Below are 15,325 nucleotides of genomic sequence, written 5' to 3' on the forward strand. Positions count from 1 at the left end.
TTTTAAATTTAAATTTTATTTTAATGGGTCATCACAATTGCCTATACAAAACGCCTTAACATACATGACTATTACTTTGTCTTAGACAACTTAGACCCCAAACTAATGTATTCCCATTATAATCATCTCTCCTTTTCAAAATAATTATGCTGATATTTCAAGATAATTATTAATTTTGAATTACAAATTATAAAAGTTTAAAAAAATTAACAAGCCTTTTAAATTATGTGAAAAATAATTTGAAATTAATAACTTCACGTTTATAAAATCGTAACTAAATTCTAATTTACTTGGTGTTTGAGATTTTTTTCCTTAATATCTGGATGATGATATAGCACAAGGGAATTCTAGTATAATATGTTTACATGCCAGGGTGTAACACTGCGATTTTAATGACAGTCCATCGCTTCAATCTACTTTTCCGGTTCGGTTTATTATCGTTAGTACCTTGTTGATATATCGTTAAACTTTAAGTCTCCCGCTGAGCAAACCGTTTAATGGGGCTTATTGGCGTTAAAATTTTCTGAATTCAAAAGAGTAGAACCATGACTGACCATGTATATTGCGTTATGTGATATTATTATGACGAAACGACGTTTACAATCCATAGAAGCTCGACGACTGTAATACATTATACGCTATATAAACTGTATAATATAAAGTATTGCCATATACGGTTACTTTATAATTGACAACATTTTGATCCATTTACAGATTACAGTACGTTGTTGTATTGTTTAGGCACCTATCAGTAATATTCCATCGGGTATAGTTTAATAACAAAACGATATAGGTTAGTCGTTGGTGTGCGAGAGATGACCTATTTTTCCATCTTGTTTTGTAATAATCTTTAAAAGATGACCGAATCACACATCGAAATATTAGAACGTGGGCATTATTGGAATACAGGTAATACTTCGTTATCTTGTAACTGCATCTACGTTTTATAATGACGCCAAGTTATTAAATATTATTTTCACTTTATTTAAAACTAATTAACTTATAGGAGTTATTTCAATTTTTACAATGTAAAAAAACTTATATTTTGTTATTGTGTTGTTTTGTAAGTATATTCATGTGTATCACTAATGAGCGGCCTTAAAATTATTTTTTATTTTTATACTTTTTCCTTTACAGATAAATATAATTTGTATTTAAGTAAAATTTTGTTACTCTTAAGAATATTCCTAAAATCAATTCAAAATTTATTTTATAAAATAATCAAAACGATTATTCAGCAATATAAATCAGTGATTATTCTTACTTACATTTAAAAATGATCTAATCCACTCAATTCAAATAAGAAATAGTTATTAAGTGAAATATTATAATTCATAGTATCTATTTTATTTTCAATAAAAATGTATTACAAGTAAGAGGAATTTACTTCTGAGAGATTGAAAATCTAAGTCTTACGAAAACTTAACTGTGTAAGTGTAAGTTAAAATATCCACAGTTCAAAAATCTGTAATTATTAAGGAATATGTAATTTACTTAATGGTCATTATGTTAAGTGTTGATATATTTTATAATTTATTATAACATACGATTAACCAAGTTATCTACTAATTCAATTTGTACAATAATATATATAATACATATCAAATAATTATTAGTTTTAACTTAAACAGTGAGGTATATATGACGCACATTCCATAATTTTTATTTCTCCTCGCAGATTTTTATATTAATTTTTTTGTGAGGAATTTGAAAATGAATTATTTTAACATATAGCAAATTTTATATTATATACAAGTTTTTCCATAACACTTAAATTAATGTATCTAAGTAAAATTACATGGTTCGTATAGTTTATTATTCTAATGTCAACAGATTAACTCAAGTAATTTTAAGTAATAATATAGATAAAACTCGTACCTATCAAATAACGTTTAAAGCTTTAAAATTTGTAGAGCCAAAATTAATTTAAATTTATAAAATCCTCAACTTTAAACATTGTGCCATAAACACTTATGTATTTGAAAACATGTAGTTATTTTTAATAATGACTTATTCCTAGTAATGAGTTACTAGTTTATTAAGGGCTGAATTAATTATTATTAAAAGGTAAAACTTAACACTCATATTAAATTTGAGAAACGAATTGAATGTGTAGGTAATTATGTTTCAACGTGTGCTCAAAATATTATTTATTAATACATTATAAAGATCTATTATAACTTGTAAGTGTATTAAATCGTAATTAATTTACATTTTAAAGGTTTCTGATTGATGAATGATGGAATTTTTTGATGAAACAATGACTACAAAACCAACAATAACTTAAATATTAATACTTCTCTATAGGTAATATAGTGTTTGGTACCCTTATAATATATTACTAATCAATATATACGTCAAAATATAAAATTTGAATTATTTTATGGTCTACGTGTTATATTTAGAAAAACAGTTATGTGATCGATTGTTGTACATAGTACGTGTTAGCTCTTAGGAGCAATATAATTTTATTGTTTATTTAAAACAGAATTCATACAATCGTATATTTCAAAACTTTTATCAAAAACTAATATATGTGCTGATCACCATTATTATTTATATTTATCAGGAACCAAATTTTCTTAAAGATATCATTAATAGTTCGGTTATCAATTTTATAACCATGAAGGTTAATAGTGATTTTTTTATGATTATTTTTAAATTTTACACAGTGAAGCCACTCCAGAAATTCTGAAAAAAAACTTTATACCCACCTATTCGTCATATTCGTTGAGTAAAACCAAGTCTGTAACATTTTTATCATATATTCCCTGAAAATGATATTTTAGTCGCTTCTTGGATGATTAATTATTGTCTGTAGAATATGTATACCATCATTTTGGCGTCCTCAGATTTTGAACATCCGCCTTTCTCGCAGCTACTCTGTGTGCTTTCACAGTGTACAAATTTTACTTCCTATATTTACTATTTAGAAATCATCTGTGTCCGTTAGTCAAATATGGCCAATAGATGCTACATGGAATGACTAATTGCCCTTATTATGTCACCGTCGTTTGTTACTTTAGGTACATTTTTGCACTCTCAAATGACATCAGTTATTATATTGTACCTATTACCTAGGTGTATTTAAGTACATAAATCAAGTTTAACATGGTATAGGTAAAAATTTAACGTGAAAAATTAATAAAAATTTCATCGTAAATTATCGCACCGTGTCAAAGACGACAACGAGTACGTGTTACCTTACACAATTCTAACGATTTACAATCGCCATTTCCCATGATTAAAGTAGAAATATCTTTTGTAAAATTAAAATTAAAAATGTATTCACCGGCGCCGTAAATACAATTATAAGTTGTTTGAAGTTTTATTTACATTATATACACTTTTATAGACCTGTAGATGAAAAAAACGTTTTAGACACCTTCTGAATATTAGTGACGTACCTTGGATTTTATAACTGTGGGTCGGCATAAGGAAAGACTACTCGTATAGCAACTATCAACTATGTAAGTACTAGAGCAGTACTTGAATTATTTTACTTATTTTATATTTTGATAAAAAATTATTTAATTTGCCATAAAAATAGTTAAAATAAATTATTGTTACAATTTTGTAATTTTTTACACCGTTATTAATTATAAGTCAACGTTATAATGAGGGAATATTTACTCCGATGTAGGTATTAGTTGGGTACTTGCTTTGGTATATTGTTTATGCAAATTAATTTACGAAAATACCACACTCGTATGGCACGTTGTCTGTGTCTTACAAAGAACAATATAGCTAAATTTACGTTCATAAAATAATCCATTTTAGTAAATTATTTTTAAAACTTTTGTGAATTCAGTATTTTTAAGCCATACCTTTTTGATATATTTTAAAAATGACCATAACTTGCTTCAAAATTGAAATATTAATAAAATCCTCCATGATATCGTTACCTTTTACATTTTGTAATAGTTTGATTCATTTTAATATTTAAAATAACAGAGTAAAATGTAATTATTGTTTAATTTGTTTTATGCTTGTATGAAATTTGTAAGACAGATATAACAATTGTAGGTAATGACATTTTAGTAAAAAAATTAGTAATTTAATAAAAATTTGTAACACTTTGTTTTTATAAATTGATATCTGGTAATGAGATTATACAACAATAGGAAATCAATTCGTACATACTTAATAATGACCCGGGAATCAACTAATACATAAAATAGGTCTCAAGAATTAACTCACCTATCGCGATTTTATTCATTCAAAATATTGGTCATTAGCCAATTTTTTTCTTTTGCTACGTAATCAGTACATTTAATTGAAGTTTTTATGTGGCATAATAAATTTAACAGGTTAAATTAAGATATAACTTAGTGTCACTAACAAATATAATGGATCAGAAATTTAGGTGTATTTTTAAACAGGATATTAGGATAACATAATAAGCTATGAATTTTGATCGGTTATAAAGTGTCATTGTTAGACTTTATAGTTCAGACTTCATTCACACTGATGATTATTTTTTAAATGGAGTTTTTCCATCGCAATAAAAAAAATATTTTATTTGATGAATATTAGTTATTTTATTCCCGATTATTTAACTTTGTTAATTTTGACTTTTTACAATAAATCAAAATATTTCTCAGTTTTTTATTGTTTATTGAATATTATTATAATGAGGAGTACTTCAATATCATCCACGGAAATTCAATGTCAGCATAATAAAATAATGTTATGTTCAATATGCCACAGACAAAAAGTAGGATGGAAACCAATCGTTCTAATCCACATACAGCTATCTATATTTATTTAACCCAAACCCAATACTTAAGTTCTTGAATGAAAATGATTTATACAGAACTAGGAAAATTACTAGGAATAGGTATTAGAGTTAAAGGTAATAATAGAAATATTACAAAAAAAATCGCTCACAAGGAAAATAATCGTACCTACGAAATAACTTTCATTTATTTATAACAATTCAATGAAAATGTAGGTTTATACAATGATATCTAATGTCTGCTACTCCAAAAGTTTTATTCTTAAATTCGTTTGCAAAAAATCTGATTCATTTTAAAATATCGATTTCATATGTGACAGTTTGTCAGAGTTACTGTGGTAGGTACAGTTTAGTGGTTATGCGACTCCATTATGTATGTAGAAAAACTATGTTATTATGTTTTCAGTATATTATTACCTATTATACATTATGCATTGAACACTATGTTCTTAGTTCTTATAACTAAAACTGTAATCAAATCTCAAATGACAACATAATAACAGTAAAATGTTATATTTATCAATTATCTGTATAAGGTGATTAAAATTTAACACTATTATACACCAGTCCTATAAAATTGTTGTTATAACAGTGACAGTCATAACTTAAAATAGTATACATTTTAATATATTTAAAAATGTTTTACAACGATCAAACGTATATTTATAATAATATATAATAGGTAAATAAATAACATTATGATATTTTTCCTAACGCTCACATAGGAATCATACATTTATAATTTTATATTAAACTTATTATATTCAATTCATATGCACATTTTTCAATTTATAATACCTGTCTATACGGCTATTACATTATCTGATATGTTAATTGTCACCTTAAGTCTTAACTATCAAGATGGGTGAATGATAGGACGATAGGTATGTATTAGAAGTTAACTGACATGCATGTCAAAGACGTATATAGCAACCGAATAGTGTTTATCGGTACAAATTAAACTTGTTCATAATAAAATATCTAATATGGGCTATCCCAAGACGTACTCGTACGTGTTGGCGTGTCCGGCATTCATATAATTTACAATTATTCACCGCAGTGCAGTGTCCCGACCTGTACACGCGTGTCGTGCTTGTATAGTAAACGTGACGTACCTACGCCTTGATAAAAAATATATATGATATAAATATTTTTATTTCTCACTATGTCTCTCTCAGATCAGTTTAATAAAATCACGTGGTCAGCATTTCCGTTCGACGCTCTCCACCACCACCGCCGTCTTCTGCGGCTTTATTAAATTTTTTTGTGTATAGTTTGAGTACGTTTTACTTAGGTACATCAAATAACAAAATAATATATAAAGTAGTAATATATTGGTATATTAACCTCTCTTAAATTAAATCCGAGGTACAACTATAACGTACAACAAAATTTATCGTACTACGGTCATATATTATTTTATAGCTTCCGGGGGGGGGGGGGGGGGGTTGGAATAAACAATATTTTATTAATTGTCTTAGAGAGCACTGTCTACCCACTGGTGCATTAGGGTTAACAAACAGGTATTCCGTTGATGATTTACTCGGTCAAAAAAAATCCATCTAATAACTCACTGCTGCAGTATCTGTCAATATTATTATATTAATATTATTGTGTGCGCGCAATCCGTGTTTGTGTGTTCCGCGTTTTTTTATTTTCCCTTGATCGATGACGAGTAATGACTATATCGGGAAAGCGTCTGTCGGCTGGTCTTTATATTATTTTATTTTCCTTGCGTATACGTGCGTGCACCCGACCAACAACGATCGATATTCTATGCTTTCGACACGTCTGCGGAGCTAAGGTGATCAATGGTTTGAACAGCAATCGGCCGCGGTGTTTATACTGCGTTAAAAAACCTATTATCAGGAGACGATATGCATTTTTATTGTTGATGATATATTATTGGAAATGGATTCCACAAGACCACAACTGCGCCGTGTAATATAATAATATACTTGTGTTATGTGATTTTTTTTTTTATTTCTTTTGTTGGAGTGTTAGTCGGTATAACATTAAGAAGGTAGTTTGGAAAAATAAGTTCAAATTCAATCCTTGTTAACGTTAATTTTTTAATTTAAGAGTTAGTGGGCAGCGCTCATATTTTTGAAATAAAAGTAGGTACCTACTGGTCGCATTTTTACACTCCGATGCGTTAATATATTGATCCGACCTACCTGCAGAGAAATTCACTGTTATTTTAACAGTCTTTTGAAGTGTTTTTAAAAACTACTAAAAATTATAAAATTTACTTGTATCATTTATGTGAGGAGTTCTAATTCTTTAAACGGACATTTCTAAACGTTTATAATAATTTTAAAATCAATTAAACATAAATTAATTATGATTAAAAATTTAAAAAGCTTTGATTTCAATTAAATCTATTCAGTTTTCCGTCACAAAATATAGTGTTAAGTACTCGAATTGATAGTTTTCACGAGCGTGATAGTTTTATTTTACTAATTTTTTTTCATTTAAAGGTTTACATGTTTCAACTGCTATGGTTATTAGCCGACATTTTTTTTTTTTTTTTGAGAAAAATAGGGGAAAAAAGATTACAATATTTGATTAATCATAGGTTATTTAGGTAAGTTTACTATTGAATATGAGCTTAAACTATATTTTATTGATAAGGTTGTCTTTGGTGATGAATTGGATGATTTTTGGAGTAGATTCTACGTTGAGGGCTTCTTTGATGTTGGGTGGGAGGTTGAGGAGTGTGCGAGTTGGCTCGTGTATTGGGCATTCTTCAAAAATATGCCTTATGGTGATACGAGTTTGGCATATAGGAGGTTGATCTTTATTGATAAGAAAGGATGAGTGTGTAAGAAAGGTGTGGCCGATTCGGGGGAGTATACCATTGTTTGGTTGAACTTTTAATGTACTATAGTTTGTTGGTTGGGAGGATGGTGTCCAAGAGATGTTGACATGACTTGAGGGTTTTATGTCTAATTGATGTGAATATGTCGTTGGAAGATATTTTATCAATGGTGTTGTCGTGTTCATTTTGACTAGCCAAGGAGGCTGCTTCGTCGGCCATTTCGTTTCCTTTTATGCCTACATGGGAAGGTACCCACATGAAGTCAATATTTTTTTGAGTGTTAATTAGTTCCGATTGAGTTGTTTGGGTGATTTCATTTTTTGGCCACGGGTTTTTTAGAGCTGTTAGAACGCTTAGAGAATCACTTATAATCAAAATGTTATTTGTTGGAAGCGAGTTTGCTAATTTGATTACTGCTAGAATTGCAAAGTTTTCAGCGGTAAATATGTTTGTAATTGCTGGGAGCTTGTGTTGTATGATTGTTTGGTTGTGCACGATTGAGAAACCTACTCCATGATCAAATTTTGAAGCATCAGTGTAGATTTTAGAGTGGTTAGGGAATCTGTTTTGGATAATATTGTAAAAATGGGATATTATTATTTTGTGGTTAGTTTCTTGTTTGTTGAGAGAGAGTAATTCTGTTGGGAACTTTAGGCTCCATAGCCATGGAGGAGTTTTTTGAAAGGTGATTTTATCTTCGACCGAGGTATGAATATTCATTTTGATGCATAAACTGGAGTATATGTCCTGTATTGTAGTGAGTTTTTTTGTGACGTTGCGATTGATAATTGGGTTTTTATTTTTGAAAAGAGCTGTATGGCCTATATGATCAGGAGTAGTTTTCCTTTTTATGCAGAATAATAGCGTGTTTTTGTTTCTTATGAATTGGAGAGGCATTTCTCCCGCATAGCATAAAATGCTTTCTGTGGGGCTTGTTCTGAAGACGCCTATGGAAAGGCGTATTCCCTCATTGTGTATAGGATCTAACGTTTTGAGGTGTCTAGATTTGGCTGTATTGTAATCTAGGGATCTGTAGTTAATTTTTGATAGAATTAGTGATTTATATATGTTGAGCAAGGACGTTTTGTCTGCTCCCCATATATGGTGGGCGAGGGTTTTTATAATGTTCAATTTAGCCTTACATACGATTTTAAGGTGTTTTAGATATGAATTCCAGTTAAGTTTGCGATCAAATATAATTCCAAGTATTCGGATTGAGTTGTGAAAAGGAATTTGAATGTCATTAAGGTAAAGTTTCTGAATGGTGTCTGAATTGTGATTATATTTTATGCATTGACTTTTGTAGGAGGAAAAAATGAATCCAGAATTATTAGCCCATTCTTGTAAGGAGTGAAGTGCGTTATTGAGGATTTCCAGGGTGGTACTGATGTTATTTCCACTGCAATATATATAACAGTCGTCAGCGAATATTATATGTTTAGTGGGTTTTTGAATTTTGTGGAAAATGTCATGTATTGCGATGAGGAACAAGGTTACACTGAGGACCGATCCTTGTGGAAGTCTGTTTACAGTGGGATATACGTTAGAGAGGTGGTTATGAGCTTTAACTTGTATTAAGCGATTCGTGAGAAAATTGTTGAGAAACGTGAAGATCTTTCCAGTTATGTCCCATTTTTATATAATTTGAAGTACTCTGTTGCGCCACATCATATCGTAGGCTTTTTCAAGGTCAAGTGCAATGAGAATAAGGTGTTGTTTGGTATTTATTGCGTTACAGATGTCCATGTGTAAGGTTACTAGGTGATCTAAGGTTGAGTGGTTGCGTCGAAAACCACATTTGTTGTTTGGTAGGAGTTTAGTTACTTCGAGGTGCCATACTTATCGTTTGTTTACCATTGTTTCCAAAAGTTTGCTTAGTGTGCATATGAGAGATATGGGTCTATAATTGGATGTATTAAATCTGTTTTTATCTGGTTTGGGGATTGGAATGATTATGGCCTTGCGACATGAATCTGGGTAAATACCTTTTTCCAAATGAGGTTGTATATTTGAAGGAGTTGGTTCAGACTATTGCTAAGGAGGTTTTTGATGAAACCGTATGGGATATCATCTGGTCCAGGACTTTTGCTATTGCAATTTGACATGACGTCCAACATTTCGGAGGTGCTAAAGGGAACATTTAAGAGATTTATATGGGGATGGGGTTCATACTCTGGTTCATTGATGATATTTTTTTCGTAATTGTATTTGAATGTGGTAAAGACAGGGTCGTAGTTTGAGTCACTGCTATTTTTTTGGAAGACTTCCGCAAAGGCTTCGGATATGTTCGATGGTGTTGAGAGAGAAGTATTGTTGTGCTGGAGAATCGGGAGAAGGCGATTGTATGGAATGCCTTTTATTGATTTGATTTTATTCCATATTTCAGTCGAGGAGGTGTTGATATTTATAGAATTAGTATATTTTTGACATGATTCTTTTTTGCTTTTTTTGGTGATGTATCTGGAGTAAGGATTGGATTTTTTAATTTGTTGAGACATTGTTTGTAGAGCTTTATCGCTTCATTACATACATGATTCCACCAGGGTACTAGTTTTCTTTTGGTACTGTTTTTATTTTTTCCAATTGTCATAGTAGCGGCCTCTATAATGAGGTCTGTGAAGTTTTCGACTAAAGAGTTGTTTACTAATTTTCTAGCAATAAGGGCCCCGCCACACTACTCCGGTTTCACCGGACCGGTGAAAACGCACCGGTCATCCGGTTTATCAAAACACATTGATTTAAATTTAACCCGCCACACTATCCTGTAAGTTCATGTCCTGTCATGCGTCGACCGGATTGAAACGGTACATGATGCGTTGAAAACGGAAAGGGATAAACGGATGAAATAATCAAAACACATTATTTTATATCATACCTGTCACACTGATGCGTTTTAACCGGACTGCAGTTTTCGAATTTTCAAATTTGTGATTTTTTAATTATTTTTTTATTGAATAAATTAAAAATTTATCAATTATCATCATGTTTGACATTGATAAATTTATTCAATGTATTCAAAATAATAATTCGATATGGGAAATGGGCTCCAAAGAGTACTCAGACAAACACCTTAAATTAAAAAGTTGGATGGACATCGGAAGCTCAATGTATTTAGATTGGCATGAGCTTGAAAAAAATGGAAAAGATGAACGAGGTAAGGAAACAACACAATGTACATATTTTAATATTTATAACAAAGATACAAAGATGAGATTTTGACGACCCAAAAATGTACTTATAAAAATAGCTTTTAATAGTTTAAAATGTTTAAATCGTAAATTGAGATAAATAATATTGATTATAAAAAATTGTTATTAAAAATAAGGTTTAAAAAAAATGTTACAAACAATTTTATTTTATTGATTTTATGTTTTATCGATTTTAAATACTTAAATACTTAAAATTTAAATATAAATTTATAAACCTTTACAGTTAAAAGATATTTTATAATTCTATGTATCATTTATAACTTATATAAAACAAAATAAATATATGTAAACGATATGACGTATGCTGTCATTGTATATCATGTATAATATAATATATTATACATTGTATATACATTTATTAAATTAATGTATTTATTATTAAATACTGAAAAGGTAGTATTATATAAACAATACTATTTTTTTAAGTAGAAAAAATTAAATAAAGTAAATAAAAAATATTATAAAAATTAAATTTTTTGAAATTGAAATGGCACTGATCCAGGTCCCATGAAATATTTTGCGAAGTAGTCTCTAACTTCTGTACCTTGAGTACGAGCACCCGTACCACGAACTTTTATATCATCCAACATATTGGTCTCTGTATCTTCATTGTTGAAGCCATCCCTTCTTCGAACAAAGTTGTGTAATACACAACACGATTTAATTATTTCGTCCACTAAATCAGGCTCAACTTGTATTGGTGTATGTAAGACACGCCACTTATTAGCCAGAACACCAAAGGTACATTCTACCGTCCTTCTTGCCCTTGATAGCCTATAATTGAATATAAGTTTAGTATCATTAAGACCACGTCCTGGGTATGGTCTTAATAAGTTCGAATGTAAGGCGAATGCCTCGTCTCCAATAAATACAAAAGGCTGAGGATGTTCATTTGTGTTCGGTAAATTTGCTGATTCTGGTAGATTAAGTTGATTTGAATAAAGTTTTTTCCCAAAAATACTATCTTTAAACACATTTGAATCACCCTCTTTTCCATAGGCACCAACATCAATTGCAATAAAACATAAGTTGGCATCAGCAATCGCCATCAGCACAATCGAAAAATACTTTTTGTAGTTGAAGTATAATGAACCTGAATTGTTTGGAGCTTTACATCGAATATGCTTACCATCTATTGCTCCTAAGCAGTTCGGAAAATTAGTCTTACCATAAAAAGTATTTGCAATTTCAACCCATCTTTCTGTTGAAGGCTCTGGCATTTCTTTTGGTTGTAAAACCATCCATAAAATCGTACACGTTTCTTTTACGATTTCCCCAATAGTACTCCGAGCAATGTAAAAATCAAATTTCAATGCACCAAAACTTGTGCCAGTAGATAAAAACCTTAAATTAAAAATAAATGTAATTATTATTTTAGGTTAAGGCTGTTTTATTTCATTATAAATCACCATCCACTGAACTAATTATTGCTAATAATCTAATAGTTTATTATTATATACCTACTATTATTACCTAAAATTATAACTATTTCATTATTTTGATGCATTTTTTATTTTGTTTTAAAAACTAAAAAGTAAAAGAGATGAAAAATACCTGGCGCCATATTCGTGATAATTATTCAAAGTTTATCAATCAAGGGAAAAGTGGTGACGAAGGAACTTCAAAAAAAAAATATGTTTACGCTGATGCATTAAATTTTTTGCAACAAACCGTGAAAAAAAGAAAGTAAGTTATACTTAAGTTTTTTGCAAATTAAAAAATAAATTTAAGCGTAAATCCACAATACATTTCTATGAGCGTCTCAGTTTTAATTTTGACAAAATACGTATAAATCACAAAATGTGTTAATTCATAAATTTATAAAAATTGTTCTTTTAAATCTTTTTAAATCTAAGATTTTAAAATTGAATACAAGATTTCTCGTAAACAAAAAAAAAATTTCTACCAGAAAGTCAAATTAAATTTATTTTTAGCGTTTGCTAAATAAAATAGATACTTTAATTTTACAATGAATGTTTATTTTATCATTTCCGACACTTGATAATGTAATACAGGGCAAAAAAAAAGATCCTATTTAAACGTATAACAAAAATTGTGAAATTATATGGTTAGTAAATAATTTTGTTTTTACTATCAAAATTGTTCTTAATCAGATTTACAAATTAGTCATTTTAAATTTACATATATTTCTCATATATTTTATTTTTTAAATTTGTACAAAATGAATGATATTATAATTTATGATAGTTTGTATTTGTATTATATTAATAAAGTATTATTATTAGGACGACAAGTAATATGGTGGAAAATGCAGCTGATGTTTTAAATGAAGTTGATGATATTTTTCATAACACTTCCGATGAGTCGGTTATAAGAGACACTGAAAATGACACAAATATGAATATTTCAAATTTACCTGGTCCGTCTCAAACAAGCTTTCAAAGTAAAAAAAGAAAACCAGCTGAGACTCCTTTCCAATCAAAATTGTTGAATATGTTAGAAAAGTCCGAAGAAGTAGATCCTGATATAGCGCTTTTAATGAGTTTTTTAAACCACGTAAAAAAATTAACTGAAGATCAAAAACTGGATTTTCAATCTCATGTAATTAATTTTTTCAAATCTCTTTCCAAAACAGTACAACAACCGCAACATTTCCAAAATCCTGTTCACACATCCAACTTAAACAATCCTGTACCACAACCCTCAAATCATAGTATCTGTAGTATAAATCCTTTACAATCCGAAATTCCATATAATTTTCAAACAAATTATCCCAATAGTCTCAACTCTTCTCTGCATCATAACATAGGAACGCCATCAACAGTGTCCACTTCATTAACATATCAGCCATCAGATATTTATCAACAACCTTCTACTTTAACTACACCAACATCTTCAACAATACCACCTATATTTAATCCTTATTTTGTTCCTGGCCCCCTTACAGATACACATCCTTATAAAAATATTAATGACTAATAATTATTATTTAATTAAATATTAATAAGTTATTAATTATATTATTTTTTTTAAATACCGGGAAGGTAATGTTTAAAGAAAAAATTAATTATTTTAAGTCGAAAATTAATTTACACTTATTGCTGTATCAAGTAGGTGCCTACTTAAAAAAAGTATTAACTATTTTTATTTTTTATAACTTTTAATGGATTTTACATTATTATAATTTAAACTGTTATGATTCTATGCATATTTAAATAAAAATGAATGTTTTAATCTAAAATATTTAAATAGATTTTTTAAATTATATGTACCTAATCTGTGTCGGCCACTTACTTTTAATAAAGTAATTTATACAACTATTACAAGACTAGCTTGATATTGATGTATAGTGCTGAACAAGTATTGATTTTATATTTTAATTTATCTACTTAAGTTTAGAAAATATATGTAGTACTTACCTATATGTATTATGTTATAATTATAAAGAAAAAAATATTAAAATATTACTTACCTCAGTGTCACTGTCAGACGCTCTTCGGCTGAAATTGCATTTCGAAAAGACGTATTTCTTTTAGTAATATATTCACGTATATATTCCAAAAGTCCATCAAACGATGTTATGGACATCCGATAATATTCAAAAAATTTATCTGGATATTTTCTTAAATTTTCAAAAAATAATGAAAATCTTTGCGATTTTTCACGATTAACATTTAATGGATGAACCCAAAATTTACGTCGCACGGGCTCATCTAGCAGTCCAAGTGCTTCCGCAATACAAACAGCTTTTATTTTTTTATTCATTTTTATTTTTAATAAGTTTAATATTATATACGAAAAATTATTTAAATAATAACTAAATAACGTATGTCTACTCAAAATCCAAGTGCAAACAAATGATCATTTCCAATACTACAACTGCATTACTAAATTATTGTTAACAGGTGTATAGGTCAAAATTTAGGTGGAAAGGGTAACCATTTATGCGGTAAAACCGCAATAGTGTGGCGACAATGTCCCGTCCGGTTTATAATGAACGTTTTCACCGGTCCGGTGAAACCGGAGTAGTGTGGCGGGGCCCTAAATGTTTGCACATATAAAAATATCTAGATAGATATGAAATATTTTACAATTCAAAAGAAAATTACTTTATGTAATAATTGTTTGTCGTTAAGTAAAATGGTTTAATACGCTATGTATATTGTTATGTCTAATAAATATATTATGTATCTATTCTAAACTAAAGCCGTATACATAAAAATAATTATTTTTCACAAAGCGTATAATAAATTAAAAATGAGTATGCGTTTTGGGAGACTGATAAACAACTATATATTAAACTATTATTTTATTTTAATTTAATAATTAAATTCTGGTGAAAAAAAACTATTTTTTGTCGCTCAACGTTGTCTCTCTACGACAAATGTCAATTTAATATTTTAATTGTTAACTTCTACATCTCTCTCGTTTACAGTCTTGTAGAATGTAGACAATATAATCGTAAAAATGGTAGGTAATTAATTACAATAATATGCTTGTGTATATTATTAGTTGTATTGTTATGAAAAATATATATTAGATTTTCCAGCGATTAGGTTTCATTTATATATAAATATTTGATCAAATAAGAACAAA

The 15,325-nt window shown here is 29.0% G+C and overlaps 2 protein-coding genes across 4 annotated transcripts in view; both read left to right on the forward strand.

The window, feature by feature from the left end:
• Positions 1-15,325, forward strand: part of LOC107162379 (uncharacterized) — a 111,161-nt gene that overhangs the window by 10,776 nt on the left and 85,060 nt on the right. The window lies entirely within an intron of this gene.
• LOC149058905 (uncharacterized) lies at positions 7,233-13,842 on the forward strand. Its single transcript, XM_089220870.1, has 3 exons — positions 7,233-10,713; positions 12,304-12,454; positions 13,015-13,842. Exons 1-3 carry the CDS (start codon positions 10,542-10,544, stop codon positions 13,706-13,708), a joined length of 1,017 nt encoding a protein of 338 aa, XP_089076996.1. The 5' UTR covers positions 7,233-10,541; the 3' UTR covers positions 13,709-13,842.

This window comes from Diuraphis noxia, unplaced genomic scaffold, assembly GCF_037042655.1.
Source record: "Diuraphis noxia isolate RWA-SAM2 unplaced genomic scaffold, SU_Dnox_SAM2 contig0002, whole genome shotgun sequence".
Classification (NCBI taxonomy): Eukaryota; Metazoa; Arthropoda; class Insecta; order Hemiptera; family Aphididae; genus Diuraphis; species Diuraphis noxia.